The 24,229-nt window shown below is 38.9% G+C and overlaps 2 protein-coding genes across 5 annotated transcripts in view; one reads left to right on the top strand and one right to left on the bottom strand.

The window, feature by feature from the left end:
• The window catches only part of LOC134665352 (synaptic plasticity regulator PANTS), a 39,915-nt gene extending 31,522 nt beyond the window's left edge, over positions 1-8,393 (top strand). Inside the window, exon 5 of the mRNA XM_063522283.1 lies at positions 8,377-8,393. The gene's annotated coding sequence lies outside the window, so the exon portion shown is untranslated. The remainder of the gene's footprint in view (positions 1-8,376) is intronic.
• LOC134665350 (transcription activator GAGA-like) overlaps positions 1-24,229 on the bottom strand; it is a 34,168-nt gene that overhangs the window by 4,286 nt on the left and 5,653 nt on the right. For 2 of the 4 annotated variants that reach the window (XM_063522277.1, XM_063522279.1), the window contains 4 exons: positions 24,145-24,201; positions 18,514-18,638; positions 10,181-10,503; positions 4,200-4,304 (listed from right to left, as the gene is read on the bottom strand). In XM_063522277.1, coding sequence (XP_063378347.1) covers positions 4,200-4,304; positions 10,181-10,503; positions 18,514-18,638; positions 24,145-24,201 — 610 coding nt within the window. Of the gene's footprint in view, positions 1-4,199; positions 4,305-10,180; positions 10,504-18,513; positions 18,639-20,645; positions 23,890-24,144; positions 24,202-24,229 lie in introns of those variants that run through there. The other 2 variants (XM_063522278.1, XM_063522280.1) reach the window with 2 other exon arrangements.

Genomic DNA, 24,229 nt, shown 5'->3' with positions numbered 1-24,229 from the left:
AACCAATGGCGACTGCACAAAAGATCATTAATACTAAAACATAGCTAAGTTATTTTAACTATAGTAATGCCATGACACAATACATGGTAAGGTGAGGTCAACGCACTATTGACATCGCATTGACGATGCGGCATCGTAATAGTAATACTTATTCATTCCGCGATGTTATTCTGCAATATTTTGCACTACTTGGCGACATTTAACGCCAAAGTGAATACACACGTCTGAAACATAGCAACAATAATTTTGCACGCTAAATTGGACTCGCTTCCCATTATTCGATTTAGCTGAAACTTCACATACCTACATAAGTACGGTCACAATAATATGCTACACAACGAAGGCCACAAAAATATCTGCCACGATCTGATTTGTAGAGCCATAAGAGCGTGTCACATATTTTTGCGGCCTTCGAAGTCTAACATATTATTGGAGGTGACTGTACATATGTAAGTTGGGTGACAATGCAATATTATGGTACTATGGACTTATGGAGGTACACAGGACAGGATGTGGCCATAGGAATTCTGTGATAAAACAACGCATCCTACTTGTTTTTGGGTTTGTTAGATTTTTCTCGATGAGTATTAATTAGTTGCCAGTTCAAAGAACAGTACAGTCAACGATAAAGCATGTATCAAAAATGATCTTATTTACAAAAAAAAATGTACATCGAATGTGTACTCGTCGTACAGGTAACCAAAACCAACGTCAAACTAAAGAGTTTTTCGCGTTATCAAGATTTTAATTATAAGACTTACACAGTAAATTAAAAATATTAATTTTGTTTTTATTTGTACGTAAGTTTATTTGATGATATCGGTCCCATCGCAACTATAATCTATGTGTATTAAAGCAATGACAATAGCCATAAATCATAATCAACTTGAGTTGATAAGATTACTATTATGTTATGCAGAGCGATGTACTCGAAAGTCAAAGTGTAAACATAATCGGAAGCCATTTTTTAAGCCGGTTTACACATTGGATGCGGTTCCGCACGCTGCTCCGGTGTGCGAGCGGGACACTTATATATACTTGCATACTTGCATAGGCACTGCCTCGCTCACACATACATACATTAAAGCGTGCGGATCCACATCAGTGTGATACTGATAACCGTGATCTGCTTACAGACGAGTAAAAAATAAAGACGATTTCTAATACTTATCTAGTTCTTTTCTGGACTTATATCGACCGGGATATGAATCGTGATTACACTGATTACCTTTTGTATTGTTTTCGAGCTCCCGATATTTCGACACAGTTACATGGGGAGAAGTCCATATAAGTCTATTGAAACTAACTGTGAATCATTCAAAACTGATATCTAATATTTTATTTTTTTGTAAAGCGTCATTGTTACACCGCCCGTATGCCCCGGCGGACCCTATAGGCATTGGCATAGAAACAGAACTAAGACCTTGTTAAAGTGACAGCATTTATTTAAGTTTCGTTTCAAAACGGAACTCTGCACGGAATTTATAAGTCTATTTATTTACTCGTGGACTATCGCGATAGCATCTAGATAAGCTTTCGTTTCGATACTTTGCACGAATATTATAATTAGGTATAAGTTTGTATTATTTACGTAAGGTAATCAGACTATCGCAATGTTATCGAGGTTTATTTAGACATTGACGCGTGAGATGGTGTGTGGCGCGCCATGGCCCGATAAGATGAGATGTTATTTGCTATAAAGTGAACGAACATTCTCAGGCGTTGAGCAGCTGTAGCCCACGCGTATATCATCAACGAATCACGAATACGGGTTGCCGTTTATATACGTAACGTAGCATAGTACGATTTAATATTAAAACCCGTTCCTTTTTTTATTCCAATAATCTGTGTAATCCTTCGTATAACTTGGACATAACTTATGGAAATTTGAGATATTTGTAAGTCGGATTGCGGAAAGATAAGGCTCTAGACTAGCATTGGGGCACATCTGCCCATAAAAAATACATATGATTTTTCAGATTGAATTTCATAAATACCATTAGACATTTTACGCAGCGAAGTGTTACATAATAATCCAAAACGCATAATAGAGGCGTGTTTATAAATTTGAGACCCTTGGCCGACCAGTATAATATGATCGAGTATCTAATATTTAAGATTAGAATACATCGAATACCTATGCAACATGTACTACAGTAGCATACGAAAGTTAAATGGTGTTATTCATAAACGCGCTATACAAGATAACTGCATTTGGCCCAGTTAAATTAACGGTTTCACCACGGAATGAGAGATAATAAGCTGGAAACTCGTATACACCTTCGTTATGACATTTTAAAGGTTCTCATAAAAGTCGACGCATATATCGTGTGCGCGTCGGAAGTTATTCCAGGTCAAAGGTCATAAAAATTGGTTATTCGCGGATATCAAGTTTTCTATAGCTCCAATATTGTTTACATGTAGGTAAGAATTGTAAGGCACAAAATTTGCGACGAGTTAAATATAAAACGTTTTTTCATGCCATTAGCCATTTTCAAGATATACGGCATAGAAGGCGCAGCGGCACGGGAAACGCACTATGACGCAAGGCAAGCTCAGCTGGTAATCTGTGTGAATAATACGTTCTATAAAGTTTTTTAATCGTTAAAATGACACTTATGGATCATATATGGATTTTAAAACAAAAGTGGCCCCTCCTGTGGACAATAGCTAACAGCTTGTGTGTATGTATGTAATGATTTTATGACATAGTTTAATACAAAAAGGGTACCCCTTTATTGAGGTTTAATCAGAAAATTAAGCTTTATAGCCTTTAACTTAAGGTAGTTCTACAGGAAAGAGGTAGATTTTAAGTATTAATAATACAAGAAAATGCATGTTTTCACATGCTTTTATTCAACTCCCGAAATCTCTATCTGTAGTTATAATAGCGAGTTGAAGTCGTTTTCAGTTCATTTTTATTCATTTTCTTTGTTAGAAAGTGCATTGATTTTGTTCCATAAATAGATTCCCCATCCATAATTTATCCGGAAATGATATATCACATGCCCTAATCTAATATGTATAGCTTTAGAGAAATGATGCTTCAATTGAAGCGCGGCAGCGTCGAACTTAACCCCCCCTCCCCCCACTAAATGTGCCGTGGCTCTCGATAGCTCCCGGTCAGAATCTACTCAAGACCAGCTAAAAATCAACCGTGCAAAGTTTCAGCGCATAGTCACCAAAATGCAAGGTGTCATTCACTATCAAACCAACTTATACTACGTATGTCTGATCACTGCGCTTTCTGTGGTATATCTTGAAAACGGCTAATCTCATGAAAAAATGTTCGATACTTAACGTGTCACAAATTTTATGCTCTACAATTCTTCCCTACATGTAAACAGCGGTGGAGCTATAGAAACCTTGATATTCGCGAAAAACCGATTTTCATGAACTTTGACCTTGAATAACTTATGACGCGCACACGATATATGCGTCGACTTTTAAGAGAACCTTTAAAATGTCATAACGAAGGTGTATCCGAGTTTCCAGCTTATTATCTCTCATTCCGAGGTTGACCCCCTTTTTAGGCTTAAGATGACTGGCCTAATTCCCGTTGCTGTTAATATCAAACAAAATCATACCAAATCAAATCCAAATGAATGTTATTAAATATTTATCATCCAAAATCATCATTTAGAAGTCAATTCTACTAGCAAAAAAAAAACTCAAAATTTGCATTCGATTACTTTGTCTCACATGTGAATAAAATGCAATTTTGCTATCAGTTTTTTAACAATCAAGAGAGCTTTTACCAGTTGGGGTGGTGATAATATCTTTTCCGCGATTTTGGGGTTGGTCCCATGCTCCGTATAATCCCAAAACCCAATCCCAGTTATGTTTTAGCTACCGTGTATAAAAGCCTCAATAACCTATTAGGTAATCGTTTGTCTTCTTCTGTCAATTTGACTTATGCATTTGTAAGAATGGGCTGAAACATAAATTAACTAATTGAGTGTCGAGGACTAATTTGAGGTTTTATATGTTATTTATACTTTTTATACATTTTGTCAATGTTTTTATGGTATTTTGTTTTACCTTTTGTTTTTAGATCTAGTTGTCATTAAATGCTATGGTGAAAGCCCAGCCTTTTCGTTTGCTCCCGATTTTGTCGCTATCGAAGTGTATATTGTCCTGGATTCCGGGACATGGAGGCTTGTAGTTTTATGAATAAGGGGGTAAATGTGTGTACTCACTAGTGGGGGTAGACGCGCGTGGCAGGCGCATCGAGCTCGCAGGGCGGGGGCCGCGCGGCCGCCGTCAGCATGAAGTTGGTAGACTCGCTGAAACAATTCGACAGCCTACTTCAAATTGTATTACTGTCTCGAGTGTCGCATGCACAACCAGGGCATGGGTTACCAATGCAAGCTGGGGTGACTTTTGTAGTAAAGCTTTTTTTTTTATTTGGATTTTCTAAGGCTGCGTCCAGATCTGACAGAGTTTCGTGACCCATTCTCGAAAGGAGCGCTAGCTGCTAGCATACATTTTGTAGCACGATGTAGATACGAATCGAGCAGCGCGCGTGCAGGGCGCCGCATTTGCCAGATCTGAATGCACCATTACGTAAACTTGTTATTCAAAAAGAGTAGCCTACTTTCCGGTTATCAAGTGGAACATTAATTTACTTGTACTCTGGTTAGAAAATTACATGATTGGAGGTGGTTATGTGATTTAAATTGTAGACAGTTTGTAGAGTGTGTGCGGAAAAAGAAGAGATGCAATACATTCCACGATTCTTCTCTATCCGAACAGATTCTATAAGCAGGGTTTATATGAAAGTGATACCGTGATAATTCCCTATGAAACAAAGTACATATATACAATCACAAGACGGTAATTTTATTTTTTCATTTGACCGATCTAACTTTAATCGTAAACACTTCGCTATTTCTATAAAAAAACTAATAGAGATAAGTAATTGAACCTATATTCACATACTTAGTAATGTTGAGCCGCTCAGTATCAACTCAGTAGGTAGTTAATTTTATATCGTTTGATTTTTCTGCACTTACTGTGTATTTCGAATACAATTTTCGGCAGACAAACCCTTTTATAACTTTATAATGCTCAAAGTTGTGAATACCTACCTATTTATTTCTACACATTTAAATACCTGCGGTAGTCAAACCACCTCCTGTGTCTAATAATTCTCTAGAAGTATGACGTATTTCATAAAAAAAAAATATCCGTACATACGATACACACCATGGAAGTTTCGATTGATTGAAATTCGCTTGTTCCCCTAGCTAGACAACAATGTAAGCCGCTCGTCTGGGTTACTAGACGAAAAGTTGATTCACCCCTCACGCAACCATTGAGAAATGTTTTTTTACCTATTGTATTCAAATTATTTCTCCATTTCTAGTGTACCATAAATATTTTCAGTAAGGGGATTTAAAAGATTGCAAAACAGAAAAAGGTAGATATTTTTGCCGCTAGGAGTATACCTCGTTTTTTTTGCATTAGAAAAAAGGTAAACAATCTTGATGTGTCTTTTAATTGAAAATAACATTTAAAGAATAAGTTATGGCAAATATGTAACAATTATGAATCTAATACGATCATTTATATTCTTCTGCTTTCATAAATAATAGTTTTTGGTTTTTAAAAAGCGTTTTTCAATTAAAAGACATGTCAAGATCGCTTACCTTCTTGCAAGTTCTTTCTAATGCTAAAAAAACGAATTACAAGCAACAAAATACAAATCGGTAAATAACAGGTTGGCAAATACTTCTTCATGCTAATTGTGACAAACGTATCTACATAAAATTATAAATAAATAAGGGTTACCTACTAGTTGACTAACAAACAATATCCACTAAGTACTTGTGGGCTTAAGATGGTAGGTACTTGTGCTAAGTACCTATATCTAAGTAAACATTGTTATATTGTTTATCTTAATTCACAATATATAGTCTTCATAAACAAATAAGTAACATACATTATTTACAAACAAGATATGTATATACAGTGGTATTACTAAGAGAAATTAATAAGTAGCTTAAATCGAAAATAGGCCCTTGAGGCATTGTACATACATTAATATGTTCCATCTGTCCAATATCTTGGTCCAATGTCATTACGTCTCACTCAGGGCTCGGAAACCGTTTTATTTTTCAAACCGGTTTCGTTTATTCACCCGGGAACGAAAAGGATTTCGTTTCCGTTCGCGGTTATCGAACTGGTTTAAGAACTGTTCTACCTATTAAGATACTAATTTATGCCTAATTCGTTCGCTCCGTTTTTGTGGAACGAAATTAACCGGTTAAATTGAAAATATCGAAGCGAGATAGAACGAGTAAGTATTGCCATCTCTTTCACGTATGACGAGTTTAACCGAGAGTCTCCGAAAGCCAAGAGTAAACGGTATTATATCGTTCCCTGCGAACCATAAAGTTCTGTTCCCTCTTCTTACCGGTTAGCAGAGAGAACGTTTTTTTTTAGTTCGCGTTCCATCAATTAACCGGTTTTTTACAAATATTTAATTACACAAACGGGTCTACCGCGATATAATTTCATTGTTTTTACCTTTAATTCCGACAAAACGCGAGACTTTAAAGTGTTAAACCGGTTTTTTAGTGAACTTAATAATATAACGGTTTTAGAACAAAATTAACAGGTATTTCAATACCGGTTCCGAGCCCTGGTCTCACTCTCTTATTAGGCAAATGTAAGACAAAATACACATTGGATAGAAATTGGACAGGTGGAATACCACCCTAATAAATATACTCTACAGGCGGCTAGAATTTTCCATAACACCTAATAAAAACACAACACGAGAAAGCAACAAAATTCAGTCTCCCGACTTTCTGTATATCATTGCAGAGTTGAAATATTCGTACATTAAATATACAGCACCAGCGAGAATTTGTTTTACATTAAACAAGAGCTGAACTTGAACTCATATCACCATATGTATTGTGTGGGGTTGAGTGTGAGACAGAGCCTGACTCATGTGATAAACATGGCTTGTATGGTGGCTGATAACAGTTTATCTTAGCTATAAAAGCATGCCCGCGCAAGAATGAAACAAAGGGGCGTTGCGTGACCCTAGCCCGGCTATCATTTTTGTGTCGCAGACAGAATTTCACTTACGTCTGCAGGTATATTCAAGTAATGCGTGGAGCAGTTGTTACCCTATATATTACTCTCGAGTCGCGGCGGTGTACAGTCCCCAACATATGTATCGGAGCGGTCAAGCTGCTCACAAATATCTGATCACGCTCCTATTCTCAAGGCGTTAGAGTGCGTGTTCTGGTTTTGTGAACTTCTTGGCCGCTCCGATGTATCTGATGACGATTGTACTGAGTAACATGAATGACGAGCAAACTCGACAACCCTGGCGGATGTGCTATGAGTTAGGGGGCGAGTCCTTCTGTACAGTCCCCATGATATATCGGAGCCAAGATTCACAATTATATGAACAAAGCCATGAACAAATGTTAAATTTTTTTTCTTAGTACCTTGGCCGCTCCGATATTCCGACCCGAAGGCGGCAGTAACGACGTGCGATACTTTATTCTCGGTTAGGGATGCTCCAATGACTTCGTATTTGAGCGGGGATGTCACTCATACTAGTCATACTTGCGCCATGGTGGTATTTCTTTTTAATAAATATTATAATAGGACATTTTTACACAAATTGACTAAGCCCCACGGTAAGCTCAAGAAGGCCTGTGTTGTGGGAACTCAGACTACCATATATAATATAATAAATAAATACTTAAATACATAGAAAACAACCATGACTCTGGAACAAATATCTGTATCATCATACAAATAAATGCCCTTACCAGGATTCGAACCCGGGACCATCGGCTTCATAGGCAGGATCACTACCCACTAGGCCAGGCCGGTCGTCATTGTTGGTCATTGTCGGTATTGCTGGGTAACTATAATAGCGTATGCTTGACGAAACTTAGAGCCGTTTCCCACTTACCTCCAGTTTTTTTGCGGGTACCGTTTTTTGCAGGATCCACTTTTCTGTTGCTATATTAGCACCTATACTACCAAAACGGGATCCTGCAAAAAACTGGACGTCAGTGAGAAGCAGCTTTTATAAGGGCCAAATAAGGAGGCATTATGCGAATAAGAAAAAAAAATGTTTACATTATTTTCCTGCTCAATACTGCGTTTGCTACACAATGGACCTTCTATACTTATAATCTATGCTGTAACTAAATATAAAAAAAGTTACACGTGCTCCCAAATTCGCCGTATACCTATTGCCAAGTTGAACCCAGATAGATAAGGGTATTTATTATTAAAGTAAGACAGAGACAAGTAAGTAATATAGACGTGTGTCGTTGTGTCTTTCCATCGATTTAGAATTAGATGCTCCACTTGGAATAACGACATATATATTGTAAGTTCTCTGAGTTTTAAAATTGCGTTGTTCTTTAATATATGACGACCGATGACATGACGACCGGTCTGGCTTAGTGGGTAGTGACTCTGCCTGCGAAGCCGATGGTCCTGGGTTCGATTCCCAGTAAGGGCATTTATTTTTGTGATGAACACTAATATTTGTTCCTGGGTCATGGGTGTTTGTTTTCTATGTATATAAGTATGTATTTATCTATATAAGTATGTATATCGCCGCCTAGTACCTATAGTACAAGCTTTGCTTAGTTTGGGGCTAGGTTGATCTGTGTAAAGATGTCCCCAATATGTATTATTATTATTTATTATATATTTGCCTGGGATATTAGTTTTTTTAGCTATCTTGCAAATCGCAGAATGGAGATTAACAGTCTGTTATTCACTGTCTTTAGCTGATTAGAGGCCGGTTAACAAAACCGAATCTAGTGTTTTTTTGAGCAAAGATAATGACTTAATGAGACATCCGGGGACCCCTCGTCACAATAATAAATAAATAAATATTATAGGACATTTTTACACAAATTGACTAAGCCCCACGGTAAGCTCAAGAAGGCTTCTGTTGTGGGTACTCAGACAACGATATATCGTCAGGTGACAAGCAAAAGTCACTAATTACAAAAAAAATAAACAAAAATCGACTTTCTTTTAATACTAATATGGTTCACTATGGCTATGAACTTGTGGTGGTACTTAGTGACTTTTGCTTGTCACCCGACGATATATAATATATAAATACTTAAATACATAGAAAACAACCATGACTCAGGAACAAATATCTGTGTCATCATCATCACACATATAAATGGCCTTCCGGGATTCGAACCCGGGACCATCGGCTTCATATGCAGGGTCACTACCCACTAGGCCCGTCGTCACGATAACGTAAAGGAGTACATTTCGCCATCGCAATGGGTGTTTCACTGACCAGGCCCCGTAGATGACATGCCAATCGCTATCGCTCCGTAGCGAACGAAACGCAACTGTCACTGTCACGCTAATATGAAAGAGCGATAGAGACACAAAGCGATTCGATGGCAAAACGCAAGCGATTGTCACTTTGGCTTGGGCGACAGGACTCACAGACATTTTCAAGGCATTGTACTTTGATATGTTTACAAACAACGCTATGTGAAATATAGTAGGTATACGAAGATTACACGCGGGGCGTCTATTGATAATTTTGGTTATTTATGGGACTTGATTAATGGTCTTGTTTGTTCAACGTTTCACATAATTGTACTGTGTATTCACAATGAATCTCATCGTAATGAATTCATTTTGTATTCAAATAAACAAAGACATGACATTTATGGAAATATGAAGTACAAGCCATGTGTTAAATTTATAGGTATATGGAACCACGAAATAAATGTTAATCGGTCCCAGAACATGCTTTTCAGAGAGTTGACGGCCGTAATAGAATATCACCATCTAAAAATATGTCGTAAGTCGAAAGATGCAGATGTAAAAACGTCAATGGTTTCTTACGAAGATTTCATTTCAGACAGTGACATAATGTCCCAATATTCTCTCTCTTGTGCCATAGACAAAGAATACTAAAACGAGTAAAGTTGTGCAAAATGTTACAGCCATTTGAAAAGCTGAATTCTCAGTAAGTCAGGTTTTCTCAATAAATTATTTGTATTTGTTTGTATTTGTATTTAACCCCGGGTTAGTAGAATGGTGCAAGTGGCCCTTAGGAGACTACTTTAAGCATCTTAGTATTTCCCCTGTCTATGGCTGATACCAAGCAAAAATGATCCCGCGACCGAGATAATTTGAAACAACTTACCTCGCAGTTCTCATTCTAAGCGCAGCGCAGTTCTCCTTGCACTTGTACGCGAGCACCTGCTTAATGCGCGACACCTCCACGTCGGGGAAGTGTCGGCTCACGTAGGATATGAGCGCGTGGACGCGGCGGCGGTCCAGCGGGGGCTTCGTGGGCCGGGACTCCTGCCCCGCCCGCGACCAGCGCTGCCCCGTCACGGAGCAGGTAGCCAGCTCTATAGGCGAGAACAGCGCTGCGGCTAACCCCCGCGTCACCTTCCTATAATCCCCCCACTTCACCCCCCGGAGCAGCTCCTCGCGAATCTCCACGCCCTCGCCGAGTTTTATCTGGACACAAATTTATCAACATGATAAGTGATACACTCTCGCAATAATGTAGATGAAGTATCATATCTGAGGGCACCAATTTGTGATATCTATGATATCATATTTTATCATTACGCAATCACCTAATAAGGAAATTAACAATTGCCTCATTGTTATGCACGCTCCACTCATTCGGTGTATTTACACGTTTAAAGAGTGATTTTATTTTTTGGTAGTTTTAATTAAGTGCTTGTATTTCTCCATAAAAGTAAAAACAAAACAACAAAATAATGCAGACAAAATATATTTTAGCAAATTAATTGCAAAAAATGTTCTACCTTCGTTACCGCCAGTATTTATAATATCGGTTCTGTCGGTATACCTAATTATTTGCACATGAAACTGTGTTTATTTTCATAGCTTTGTCACAGAAATTATACAAAATACCCCGTCTAGTGTCGGTGGAAACTGGTTTCACAGCCTAATGTTAACCTCTTCTTCCATTTTGATACATTGTACATATCTGATGGAAAACCCACCTTATTCTATACCAGCGAGTTAGCCGTATACCTATAGCATACTATAGTTTTATGACAGCTATCTGCGCACTATTTAGAGAAGCGATAACGTAGGGAAAGAACTTTGTCCTTAGCTTCCGACCCATGACTGCAATCAGGCACTGGCTAGGTTCATGCTCCCATATCTCACAGCAAATAATCATTATATAGTCACTTTATGTTTGCCCAGAGATCTGAGTTTAATGTGACGTATTTGGGCCTTATAATTTTGAACGTTTAGTCAAGACATTACAATACGGCATGTTTTTCTTTACTTTTTCAATTTGAGAGTTGAATATAAGTGTAGGCACAGAATAAATAATAGTACTAACGTACAGAAAGGAAACTTCCTACAAAACCGAAGTTTGACAGCGGTTCAGGGTCTCATCTGTGGTCGTGCACGCAAAAGGAAGTCAAGTGGTGCCAACCCTAATAATTGCTCGGAGCAATGCTGAGCCGAGCGGAGCCGAGTTTGACCGAAGTCAGGAGTTTCGCACCCCTGGTCTATACCAGGTCTATGGCCTATGCCATACTGAGCAACATTTACCTACTTTTCCATTCTCGAGAGCGAAAAATAATTTGGCTCTCCCATACGAAACATCGATATCTAATCAGCCAATATGTATAATTAAATTTGTTATGAAGTTTACCAACATGACTGTGCAATGTACTTATTAAGTATCTATTACTATTTATTATACAAATATTCACCTCAAAAAATATGGGTAAAAGTTGAAAAAGATCCCTGTACCACCTAATGTATGCTATAGTTTTAAGATATCATATATAAAAAAAATACTCTATTGTCGTTTCATTACTTTGTGTTACCAGGCTTCAGTGAGACGTTAGGTAAATTTACTGACTAATAAGTAATAATAAAGGTACCTCCAGACGGCAGACGGCATTATCTCATGATCATGATGTGAATAACCATTATTTGTTATCAGCCCACCCAAAATGGTGCGATGTTGAAGTTGTTATCAAGAGTCAATTACCTCATCTTACGCGAAACTAATAATTTACTTAAGACGAAACAGGAGCTGAGTTTTATATATTTTAGGTAAATATACCCGTCTCGCTAACGGAAGCGGCTCCTAAAACTAGTGCGATAAGGACAAGGTGAAAAATCCTGCGTAAAATTCTCAAAATCGCGGTTTCGTACTCGACTGTTTCCTCCTCCAAAACTTAACCAATCCTAACCAAACTTGGAAATCTAAATGATTATGAAATGATCTGTGTCGGACCGTTTTGCTTTTTTGGCTAATTGATATCAGTTTTGAATACTACGCCTCTCATTGCGGCATAGTCAATTAGGCCATTTTGGCCATTTTTGAAAGGCTCTAGCGCCTTAAAAAACAAAAATATCAAAAAAAGCAAAACGGTCCGACACAGATATTCACAATATTAATCTGTGTTGAAAAAATCATTGCTCTAGCATCAAAACCCACGGAGAAGACAGTCGAGTACGTTTGTATGGAGAAATGACCCCTGCTGTTGGCTCTTAAATTTTGAAACAATCCCGTGTTATCAGAAGTTTATAATCTATTCCTAAGATACCTAAACGTAAACATTAAAACTAGCTTAACAAGTCTGTATAGCCGCGTATTTTAGTTATTCTGTTTAAAGATACACCAAATCTTTATATATAAACGCGAGCCGCTTTAACGGTAGACCTAAATGAAATTATGCTCAATCGAAAGAGCTTGAAAAAATATCACTTTTGAATCGAGAACATGTATCCGCAAAATTCGTATTGTCGAGTATTTTGCATTTAAAAGTGAAAAAATTTCGACAAAGAATGCAAATGTTCAATTTGTTGGTTGACATTTGACAGGTACGGATGCGTTCAGAAACCGCGATGTAACCGCGAACAAAGAAATTCGCAAAATATCTCTGTCAATCTAAATACGCTTTTAGGCGTCGACAGGATTATCAATATGATGATATTATACTACTCTTTCGATCAAATCGACCGAAAAGAAATTGACGTCAATCTCATCTTGCATCCATCCCATTTATTGTGACATTGAAATGCTCTAAAGAGGAGTTTTAGTTTCCGAACGGTTTTCAAACTATCATGTCAACACTTCAACATCCCTTCTTCTCAGTCACTCTTGAATTGAATGTTAAAAACCTAACTGTTTTTGCATAACTGAAATCATCCTGAAATGTGTAGTTTGAAGTGTAAAAATTGTATAAATAACGATAAACAGTGATTTACATTACATTTTGTACTTGCCAAGTTACCAGTCTTTGTAGAAACCGAAGTGACATGTTTAACGGATGTTAAAATTTGGATTTAAACTGGGCGAGTAAGTATTTGTTTTATTATTTTGTTAGTTTATAAGACAATAGTCCTTACACACACGTGAGACACATTAGCATTACATGTTACAAAGTTCATAGCGTCGTGAGCAACGCCCAATTTCTCTTTACTTAACGTATGAGAGTTTGGGAACAAACTTTGTGATGCACGCATTTGCATTTACATCCTTTTACACCTACATAGATTACCTTATAATCAGTAAGATGTGTGTAGTGTCAACACTTTAAATATATTTGAATTTTTTTTTTTTTATTCTGCATGGGTTTACTCATGGCCACAGACTAGCCGAGGCGTAGACGTGGCCTACGATGGAGCGAGCTCGCCCAGAAGGTGCCTGTTCACTCTTGATTTGAAGGTTGCCGGGTTATAAGAGCACGGAAATATAGACGCCGGCAAGGAATTCCATTCCTTGGCAGTGCGCATAAGGAAAGTAGAAGCAAAGCGCTTAGTGCGAATTGGCGGAATATCTACCAAGTAAGGATGGAAACCGGCCGTGCGTCTAAAAGTCCGATGGTAGAATGGGGACGGTGGAATGAGCTCGTGTAGCTCTTGGGCACACTCCCCGAAGTGCAACCTGTAGAATACCGACAGGCTGGCGACTTTCCGCCGATGGGCCAAAGTCTGAAGCTTAGCCGTTAGCTTCTTGTCGCCAATCATCCTCCTGGCTCTGCGCTCCACCGAGTCCAAAGCAGCGAGTTGGTATTTAGCTGAGCCATCCCACAGGTGGCTGCAATACTCCATACACGACCGGACTTGAGCTTTGTAAAGTGTTAGAAGCTGTCCAGGTGTGAAGTATCGCCTCACCTTATTTAGGACGCCCAGCTTTCTGGCCGCAGTTTGTGCTTTAGACTCAATGAAGCTGCCGAAGCCGAGGACTGAACTCAGCTCCATGCCGAGGAGTTCCAGGCTGTCGGTAATAGGTACAGATGCACCCCGGAAAGAAGGAGTCAGGTCGAATGGACTCCGTTTAGCGGAAAATAGACACGCCTGCGTTTTGGAGGCATTGAACGTGACCAGATTGTCATCACCCCACTGGGAAACGAGACTAAGGGTCAAGTTCATTCGCTCAACCATGGCCTCTCTCTGTGAACGTATATCCTCCCTGCTGTCCCTTGCACTAGCCAAATATCTCTCAACAACCGTACTGTCATCTGCATAACCTACAATGCTGGGTTGCAGCATGTCGTTAATGTGGAGCAGGAAAAGGGTTGCGGAGAGAACAGACCCCTGAGGAACACCGGCGTCAATGGCCATGAGGTCCGAAGAGCAGCCATCAATAACTACTCTGATCGACCGTTCACTCAAGAAATCAGATAGCCAGCTACAAAAATCAGCAGGGATGCCGTAAGCAGGAAGCTTGCTAAGGAGACTTGCGTGCCAAACCCTGTCAAAGGCCTTCGAGATGTCCAGTGAAATAGCAAGCGCTTCACCGTTCCTCTCGATGGCCTCGCCGCAGCAGTGCGTGACATACGCTAAAAGATCCCCAGTAGACCGACCTCGGCGAAAGCCATATTGACGGTCACTGAGCAGATCATTTGCTTCGAGGTATGCCAGCAGTTTGCCGTTAAGTACCCTTTCCATGACTTTACAGAGCATGGAGGTAATGGCGATTGGTCGGTAATTGCAGGGATCAGCACGACTACCCTTCTTGGGTACTGGCTGCACGTTTGCAAGCTTCCAGGATTTCGGCACCGTTCTTGTTTGGAGAGAGAGGCGGTACAGGCGTGTCAGTACAGGAGACAACTCAGGCGCACACTGCTTTAGTACACGTGCAGGTATACCGTCTGGTCCATTGGCCTTATTCACGTCAAGATTCAGCAGAGCTCGGCGTATACTACCTATGTATACGCCGCCTTGAATTTGTCAAATATAAAAATAAATATTATTAGGGACATTCTTACACAAATCTCAGTCTCTTTCCTTGAAGTCTTAATTACATAGAAAACATCCATGACTCGGGAACAAATATTTGGGCTCATCATACAATTAAATGCTGTTACCATGATTCAAACCCAAGACCATTGGCTTCATAGGCCGGGTCACCACGCACTAGGCCAGACTGGGCAAACATTTTATATTGAATATGTCTTTAAAGTTGTATTTCATTTCAGAAAGGCTTCAAACATAGCACAACTAGCCACCTGGACGGAAAGCGACCTTGCATGACAAACTAATAAGTGAGCAAGATGAAAGTGAAGCGAGAAGTCACAAAAGTAATTCAAAAAGTCTCGAGTTAAAGAACCGACTGACTCCGTTCTGATTATATGGACTGTGATGTGAAACAAACAACTACAGTGTACAGTGGACACATTTGATATTTGTGCTTTAGACTAACTTCAAAGAATCAAACTTGAGGTGTATCAGTGAATCTCCGGAGACAATGTAAGTTAAATATAAGATTAAAAGATAATAAGATATATACATAGGTAGTATACATATATAATAAGATATATTTTATTCTTATTCAAATAACAGTGTAAATAACAGCTTCAGAGTTTGACTTTAATAAATCATCAGGTGACAACTAAAACAATATTAATTACTGCTACAATTTCAGACTCATAGTGAAGCTTAGTATATAGTAAACAAGGTTGATTTTTAGGGTTCTGTACCCAAAGGGTAAAAACGGGGCCCTATTACTAAGACTCCGCTGTCCGTCTGTCTATCACCATGATCTCATGAACTGTGATAACTAGATAGTTGAAATTTTCACAATTGATGTTTTTCTCTTGCCGCTATAACAACAAATACTAAAAATAAAATTAAATAAACATTTAAGTGGGGCTAATGCTGGGCTGGATATGATCGATGAAATGAGTAGGTTTTTATTAATATGTTTTAAAATGCCATGTTGGTGGCAAACAAGCATACAAGGCTGTTAGTGCTGGTGGCAAGATGGTATGTGGGACTTTAGACTATAGTTCGTTTTTTTTAGCATTAGAAATAAGGTAAACAATCTTGATTAGTCTTTTAATAGAAAAACACATTTTAATTTAAAATAAGTTACGGCAAATATGTAACAATTATGAATCGAATACGATCATTTATATTCTTCTGCTTTCATAAGTAATAGTTATTGATTTTTAAAAAGCGTTTTTCAATTAAAAGACATGTTACCTTCTTTCAAGTTCTTTCTAATGCTAAAAAAACGAACTATAGATCTCTGCATCTCCAGGGGACTCACATTGTTGACCTGTTACGAGTACAAAATCTATACACTCTTATTAGGGTTCCGTACCCTAAAAACGGGACCCTATTACTAACACTCCTCTGTCCGTCTGTCTGTCATAAGGTTGTATCTCATAAACTGTGATAGCTAAACAGTTGAAATTTTCACAGCAAACTATTGTATCTGTTGCCGCTATAACAACAAATACTAAAAACAGAATAAAATTAACAAAGTGGGGCTCCTATGCAATACCTAAACGTGATTTATTTGCCGTTTTGTGCGTAATGCTACGGAACCCTTCTTGCGCGAGTCCGATTCGCACTAGGCTGGTTTTTCTTAGTAGTTAGTTATATGACATTTATTCCAGTTTTCTTCTCTGTCTGTCTGTCACCAGGCTGTATCCCATGAACCGTAATAGGTAACTAGGCAGTTGAAATTTTCACAGATGATGTATTTCTGTTGCCGCTATAACAACAAATACTAAAAAGTACGGAACCCTTCGTGCGCGAGTCCGACTCGCATTTGGCCGGTCTTTCTTAGTATATGACATTTAAGGCTCCGTCACACAGGCGCGTTTTGCGGGCGGCGCGTGAGCGGGGCGCGCCGGTTTTTTATAGAGCCAGACTCGCACTTATCCAGTTTTTGTTTGTTTTTTTGTAAACGAATTTAATATTTAACGGACAGGCTTTAATATTAAAGAATTAAATCGTAAACATAATTTCCATATGTACTTTCATTTTAGTGCCATGAAGGGTAGGTACAAAAGGGGGAACTCTTTCCTTTGAGATCGGAAAGTGGGTTAGGTTATGCCTGGAGGCCTTTACAGAACTGATCTGCGACCAGAACAGTAGGTCAGGTTAGAACTGTAATCCTTATACTAGAACCAAACTGCAACCAGAAGTGGGTTAGGTTAGGTTAGAACTGCGACCCTTACAGAACCGAACTGCTACCAGAAAAGTGGGTTAGTTAGGTTTTTTAATTACATATTTGTTTTTAGATATATCGAAATAGTAAGTTTTTAGAGTTATAATTTTATGTTACGGATTTAAAGTTTTCTGAGATGCGATATTAAGCATGTAACCGCCATTATTCATCATGTCGTTTTGAAGTCTAAAAGTAAATAATTACTCAATTCAAAATGAGTAACGAAAACAAAAGTATTATTTATTTTACCCGAGCGAAGCGGGGATTTCATCTAGTTTTATATAATACCTAACTCTTGACTTGATTGATTTATTATTAAAACAAAATAGGTATTTGCGCATCACCAACCAATAATATCGTAAGATTAACTCTATTGTCATCAAAATACAGTATTTTACAAACATTTATACAGTAGGTATAATTGCAATAGCGTTCTCACAAAATTCAAAATTAGTACCTAAAGTACCTACTCTTGTAACCATTTTGTTCAATCATGGATGGTGGGTTACCAATTCGCAAGAAAGATATATTATTTAGATTAGTGTAGGCGGAAATGACAACCATTTGACTTTTCAACCCAAAAGATAAATTTAAATAGGAATTTATTTTAAAGGTAGAGAAAATACATCGACTGGCATACGGGAAGAAAATGTAAACGGTCTTACAGTGTCGGTGAGTCAAATATAATCCTACGATTATTTTCCCTACGGAAGCGGGAGCTAATTTGACTCTCCCTTTCTTCACCAGCCATAGTAAAAGTGCTCAATTAGCTGAAAATTTGGCCATCCGGTGGGAATTGACTTCTAAGGCCGTTTGTATGTATACGCCCGTTTTGTATGTGGCTACTTCTACACCCAAGAAAACTATACATCGTTGCCTAACACGGGCAATTGTGAGGTAAAAACAACGAACGTATACAAGCGGCCTAAGCTCTAACGCTCCACCAATACCTAGTGTCCTACATCCGCGACCGTATGATGCGTCTAACATTATGTTAGTTAGCCGACGTCTGTCACAAAAAACTATAAGAAAATAAAATAATAAATTATATTTACCAGCCGTGGTGCGACAGCGCCTCTTTCGTTCTCGCGCTTGAGCACGAAGGGCAGCGCGCGGCGGTGCTGCTCGAGCCAGACCGCGTCCGGCACCGGGCGGTTGCGTCGCCCGTCCCACCGCCCCGCTGACAACATCATACATTACACTAAGGAGACGGGGGAAAAAGCCGTCTCAGATCGCAAACTGTCACATCAAAAGCGTTATGCAGGTCTTCGAAATTCGAAAGACCGTCTGTCTCCGGAATCGTCTATCGCTCTAGAAGACAGATAATCTTAGAATTTCGCTGTCTGGAGAGCGGACGCAGTTCCAAATCGCATTAATGTTGAATCACAAGCCGAATTCGACAGTCAACATTTAAATGGGACCTTAATTTAAACGGCAGATGAACTAGTGTGTAAACGAGATGTACATCGCCGTTTTTAACCACTTGGTAGCGCTCGAACATTTTCGTTAATAGGCCGTATAAGTCAGAATCGCGCTAATATGGAACCGCGTAGTTTTCTCGCCGCACACAGGACCTTTTTTTTGTATACACTTGTGTACAATTTATGTCTCCCCTTTGTCAAAATGGACTTGTGGATACAGAAAATGCCTTTTTGGCCGGGCTGACATAAATGCACACATTATTAAGTGTCATTCAGATGGCCATGTTTGCTGAATATATCGCGATATTAAGGATTTAAAGTGATAAGGAGCAAGGAGGGAAGGCAAACACGGTCCAAATGAAGTGAAACGTTCCAAAGAAGATGAGAATTGGCGTAGGTATGGCTTTTTGTTATACAATATACATATAGGCTTACATATTAAAATCCTGTAAGTACTACAAGTAGTTCAACAGGGGTCTTAAACTTCTTAACATGTGACAAATTACCTACTTCAAAATAGAGCTTATAGGTAATGAGTGAATCAACGTACACATTTAAAAAATCATTTCTTAAAAATATAAAAGTATTTCGCAATTTAAGCCAATTGCCATTAGTTTTATTCGAAACCATAACCTAATTCTCATCTTTTTCGACGGAACGTTACCATGCCACTCTCACGTGACAGTTACCAGCAATGATTGTGGTCATCAAGTCAACCTCTTCGTGTGAATCCGTCTCGTTATCTATTCTGACACAAAATAGCTTAATTACCTACAAGTTTCTATTTATAAAATCGAAGGTACCTATGTACAGTCATCAGCAATAGTATCTTACACAACTAGGGCCGCAAAAATATATGACACGTTCTTATTTGGAGCGCAATAAGAGCGCGTCATATATTTTTGCGGCCCTAGTTGTGTAAGATACTATTGCTGATGACTGTACTATAGTTCGTTTTTTTTTTAGCATTAGAAATAAGGTAAACAATCTTGATGTGTCTTTTAATTGAAAAACACATTTTAAAAATAGGTTACGGCAAATATGTAACAATTATGTATGAATCTAATTCGATCATTTATATTCTTCTGCTTTCATAAGTAATAGTTTTTGATTTTTAAAAAGCGTTTTCCAATTAAAAGACATGGTAAGATCGCTTACCTTCTTGCAAGTTCTTTCTAATGCTAAAAAAACGAACTATATCAGTCAGCAACACCATTGGTAGGCCTTATTACCTTGCAATAAGGTTAAAAATTGTAAGATAAAAGTGTGGCTTGTAATAGTTGTAATTAGTGTGTTGACAATACCAAAAAACCGAGGCCCTACCGCGAAAAACTAAATCTAATATTTCATTATCTACCTCTCTATCGCTCGAATATGCAAGAGCGATTGAGAGGCCGATAGCATAACGTTTTTCGATTTTTGGCTGTTAGCGGTGCGCCTACAGGCATTAAGGACCTCGTCTTAAAATCTCGCTTGAAAATGGGCTGAATATTTGACCATATTGTAGTAACTATCACGTACAAGTGTCAATAAATATTTGGCGACGCCGATGATCACAAAATACATTATCTGTACCGGAATTAATTAATCATACTAGTAGGTAAATATTGCATTATCAATTATATTAAATACCCGTTAATGACTCATGATCACAAGCGTCCAATAAAGTAGAACAAAAGTTAAGAAAATGTACGTACCTATAACATCAGAAAGTATAATTAAGAATAACATTGTATTACGTTAGCGTTAACAACTAAAAACTTAAGTCATTGTAGAACTTTATTTTCTGATATTTAGTAAAAAATTACAATAATTATGTACATAATGATGAACGATATATACAACGTAAAATTAACAGTTCTACTGTAAAACAAACAAGTATATCTGTTGTATATAGAAATAAAAATATGTATTTATTTCTATAGCGTTTCTTCTTACATGATTAAAATTTGTCATCTCAACTGTTTCAATTATTTTCCTTATACGTGACGTCATATCATTTTAATCATGTAAGAAAATGTATGATTTAACTATTGAGTGTGGTGTTGTGAGTAAAACACGTGACAAGTAAACCGAGTCCTTTAAAGTGCATATTGTCGTTACAGAGGTCTTAAATTAAATATTGCAAGAAGGGCGACCAACTACCAAACATTCACCCCCTTATTCATAAACGTTTACTAAAGTTAACAAGCTTTGTCCCTTTCCGACGTACTGGTATGATGGAAAGGGACAAACGATTATTACCGGCTTGTCGACTTTAGTAAACGTTTATGAATAAGGGGGTCAAACTGTACGTTCCGCCTAGGCCATTCCACCCAGACGCGAAACACCTTGAATGACGTTTCCCATTCAGAGGGCCTACCGCGAAACATCGAAATTTCGTTATGTCCCTCTTTATCACATTTGCGTATTCGAGCGATAGAAGCATATAATGAAATTTCGAGTTTCGTGTTTTGCGGTAAGCCCTCTGCCATCTCTTTCTTGGTTTTCTAGAAAGTAGTTTAAGAGCTGCTTTAGCACATATAGTATTACAGCTACTTTAGAGAAAACCGTCCTGCAGATAAGGGTGGTATTCCACCTGCCCACTTTCTTTGTCCAGTGTGTATTTTGTCTCACCTTTTGCTTCATGAGAGAGTGAGCCGCAATGACATTGGACAGATGGAATACCACCCAAAGAAATGGTATATCATTCCAACGTGGCGTCATTCAAAAACCAATTTCGCGTATCAAATTAAGTATTGGTCTAAACTAAACGGAACGCCCAGTTTAAATGCAAAGGTTCTTAGCCGTTACGCCCTACAACTATGGCGTAAGCCAGAACAGTGTAAACAACATGATAAAACAATACCGATAATTCATATGAAATAGTGTTCCGACGGTGTTATAATATTATTTTAATTTACATTCATAAACATTGTATTGATAAAATTCCTAGTTTCAAAAATGACTATTAAACTCAGCAAGTGCGAAGAGATCGTTTTCTAAACATTATAATACATACTCGTTCGATCTATTATGAAAGCTGCACTGCATCTTAACTTAGTAATTGGATTAAAATTATTGAAATTCGAAAGTGCTTTTTTCAAATTACCTTACTAATAGATTAATATAAGCGATTAATTCCAAGAATAATTTATATTATTGCAATCAATATAATCTAGGATTATTTTTTTGGATTCAATTAGACTTTCAATTATAACTTTAAGCTATATAGTTTAAAATAAATGCAAATGGAAATTTAGAGATCATCGTAAGAAATAGTCACTTTGAGATCACACCTCTATTGGATATCCTTTAATTTTAAAATGATAAACTAATATTGTTATTCACAACCCTAATCATAGATACCTTTAAATAAAAGTTTTTCTAAATGCTTTTGCTGGGAAATGACTAGATGTGACACCATGGCAAAATTTTATCACTTTAAATCGCGACTCAAAAATTAATGGATCAAAATTAAAAAGCTACTTACAAAAATAAATGTATATCGTTTACTAAACTACACCTCTTGTTAATCGTCTCCTTTATTAAAAAACGCAACCCAGCGCATTTCAGAGAACTATGGCAAACTATATGTTTGACTGTAATCCGTAACTAATATTAAATAATTAATTATTATGTTCTCCTAGACAATATATGAATTTGAAGACATTTATTAATGTAATGATCATTTTCATCAGACACTTTACAAACTATTAACCGGGAGCCGTCCAATCACTCAACAATAACATCGTGTAAAGATAAAATCTATTGTGTATAAAAATATCACTATTGCTGTGGGCGAATATAATGTATCTCCGGAGAAGTACACCAGGGCTATAACCGCGAAAATCGAAATTCGCAAATTGCGGGGATTTTTCTCTGTCACTCTAATTACGCCTTCGTTGGAGTAAAAGAGAAAGATCCCTGCAATTTGCGAATTTCGGTTTTCGCGGTAGCCGCTCAGTTCGCGGACTCGACAAGGAAATCGGACTGCGCGCCGCCCTCCGCCGCGCGGTACAAAAAATTACTCTCTATTATGAAAATACACCTTATTTACTTCTAGATGCGGCGGCAAGCGGCGGACAATTTGTGGATAACGTGTATGTATAATGTATGTACATTGTAACCTGTAAATAACCTATGTTCATGTAAAATCAGCACCGGTCGCAACAAATGCTTTAACAACAATCAGTCTATTGTCAGAAAGGAAGGTACTTGTGTATTCCCTTTAACGAGACCCCGTTAGCCACTGACTCATCGCATTGTTCCCGAGAGTACTTCCCGGTAAACAACATAATCGTCACCGCAAGGTCTCTGAATAAGCGCGGTCGAAACGAATATAGGTATTATGAGTAGAGCTATCATCTCGGATTAACGGATCAACAAACGGGGAACGGGGACTCGTTAAAGCAACCTACATCTGGCACTCGGTATATTTATCGAAAGGCACGCAATAAGCGGAAAGGTGTGACGGCAGATAGGCCCCCGGCGACACTCCGATCACAGACTAGATAAATCTACTGACAGTCTTCATTACGACCTTAAAGTCACATCTACACAAACCCGGAGCGAGAGATGCGATACGCCCCTCGACGACAAAAAACGTACCGGATTATACTTTAGAGCAGACGTGCGATAAAAATAAAAATGTATATTATGTTTGTGAAATAGGAATGCGAGGCGGGCGGATCGCTAGTGCGAATACGCTACGTTAAGTCGGGCGGTCAGGTCCCGGCGCGGCTAGCGCATCTCTCGCTGGGGCAGTCCTCGGCGGAGGCTACATGGGGAAGCGCTGCGCGGGCTGGGCGACGAGCGGCGGCGGGCTCTTGCCGGCGGCGGGCTGCAGCCGGCCCAGGTGCTGCGCCAGCGTGTGGCGCCGCAGGTACAGCGGCGTCTTGAAGCAGCGCCCGCACGTCGCGCAGGCCACGGGCTGCGCCTCGTGGATGAGGCGCACGTGCTGGCGCAGGTTGGACGCGTTGCTGTACCGGCGCCCGCAGCGCGAGCAGCGCACCCCTCCGCCTCCGCCCGCTGCCAACAACACCACGTTCGCACTGCCTGCCCAGCCGCAGCGTCGCCGCCGCCGACGGGGACGCTGCGGCTGCCGCCGTCGCCCGACACCCGCGCGCCTAGCCACCTGCACCGTGCACCAGCAACGAGCACCGAGCACCAAGCCGACCGCCTCCTCCACTACTGTGCTAGAGGTTCGCCGGGGGCGCGGCTGTCCGAGTCGACGTGTGCGTGTGATAATGATGTGAAAGTGATTACAGATATGACTATATTTACCTTCGGCGCTGTCTTCCCGGACGTCGGCGTTCATTCCGCTCATGAGATCCATATTTCCTAAAGGACAAAAAAAACGATTGTTAGT

This window comes from Cydia fagiglandana, chromosome 6 (assembly GCF_963556715.1).
Source record: "Cydia fagiglandana chromosome 6, ilCydFagi1.1, whole genome shotgun sequence".
In the NCBI taxonomy this organism is placed as follows: domain Eukaryota; kingdom Metazoa; phylum Arthropoda; class Insecta; order Lepidoptera; family Tortricidae; genus Cydia; species Cydia fagiglandana.
This window is presented reverse-complemented; position numbering and strand designations above follow the sequence as displayed.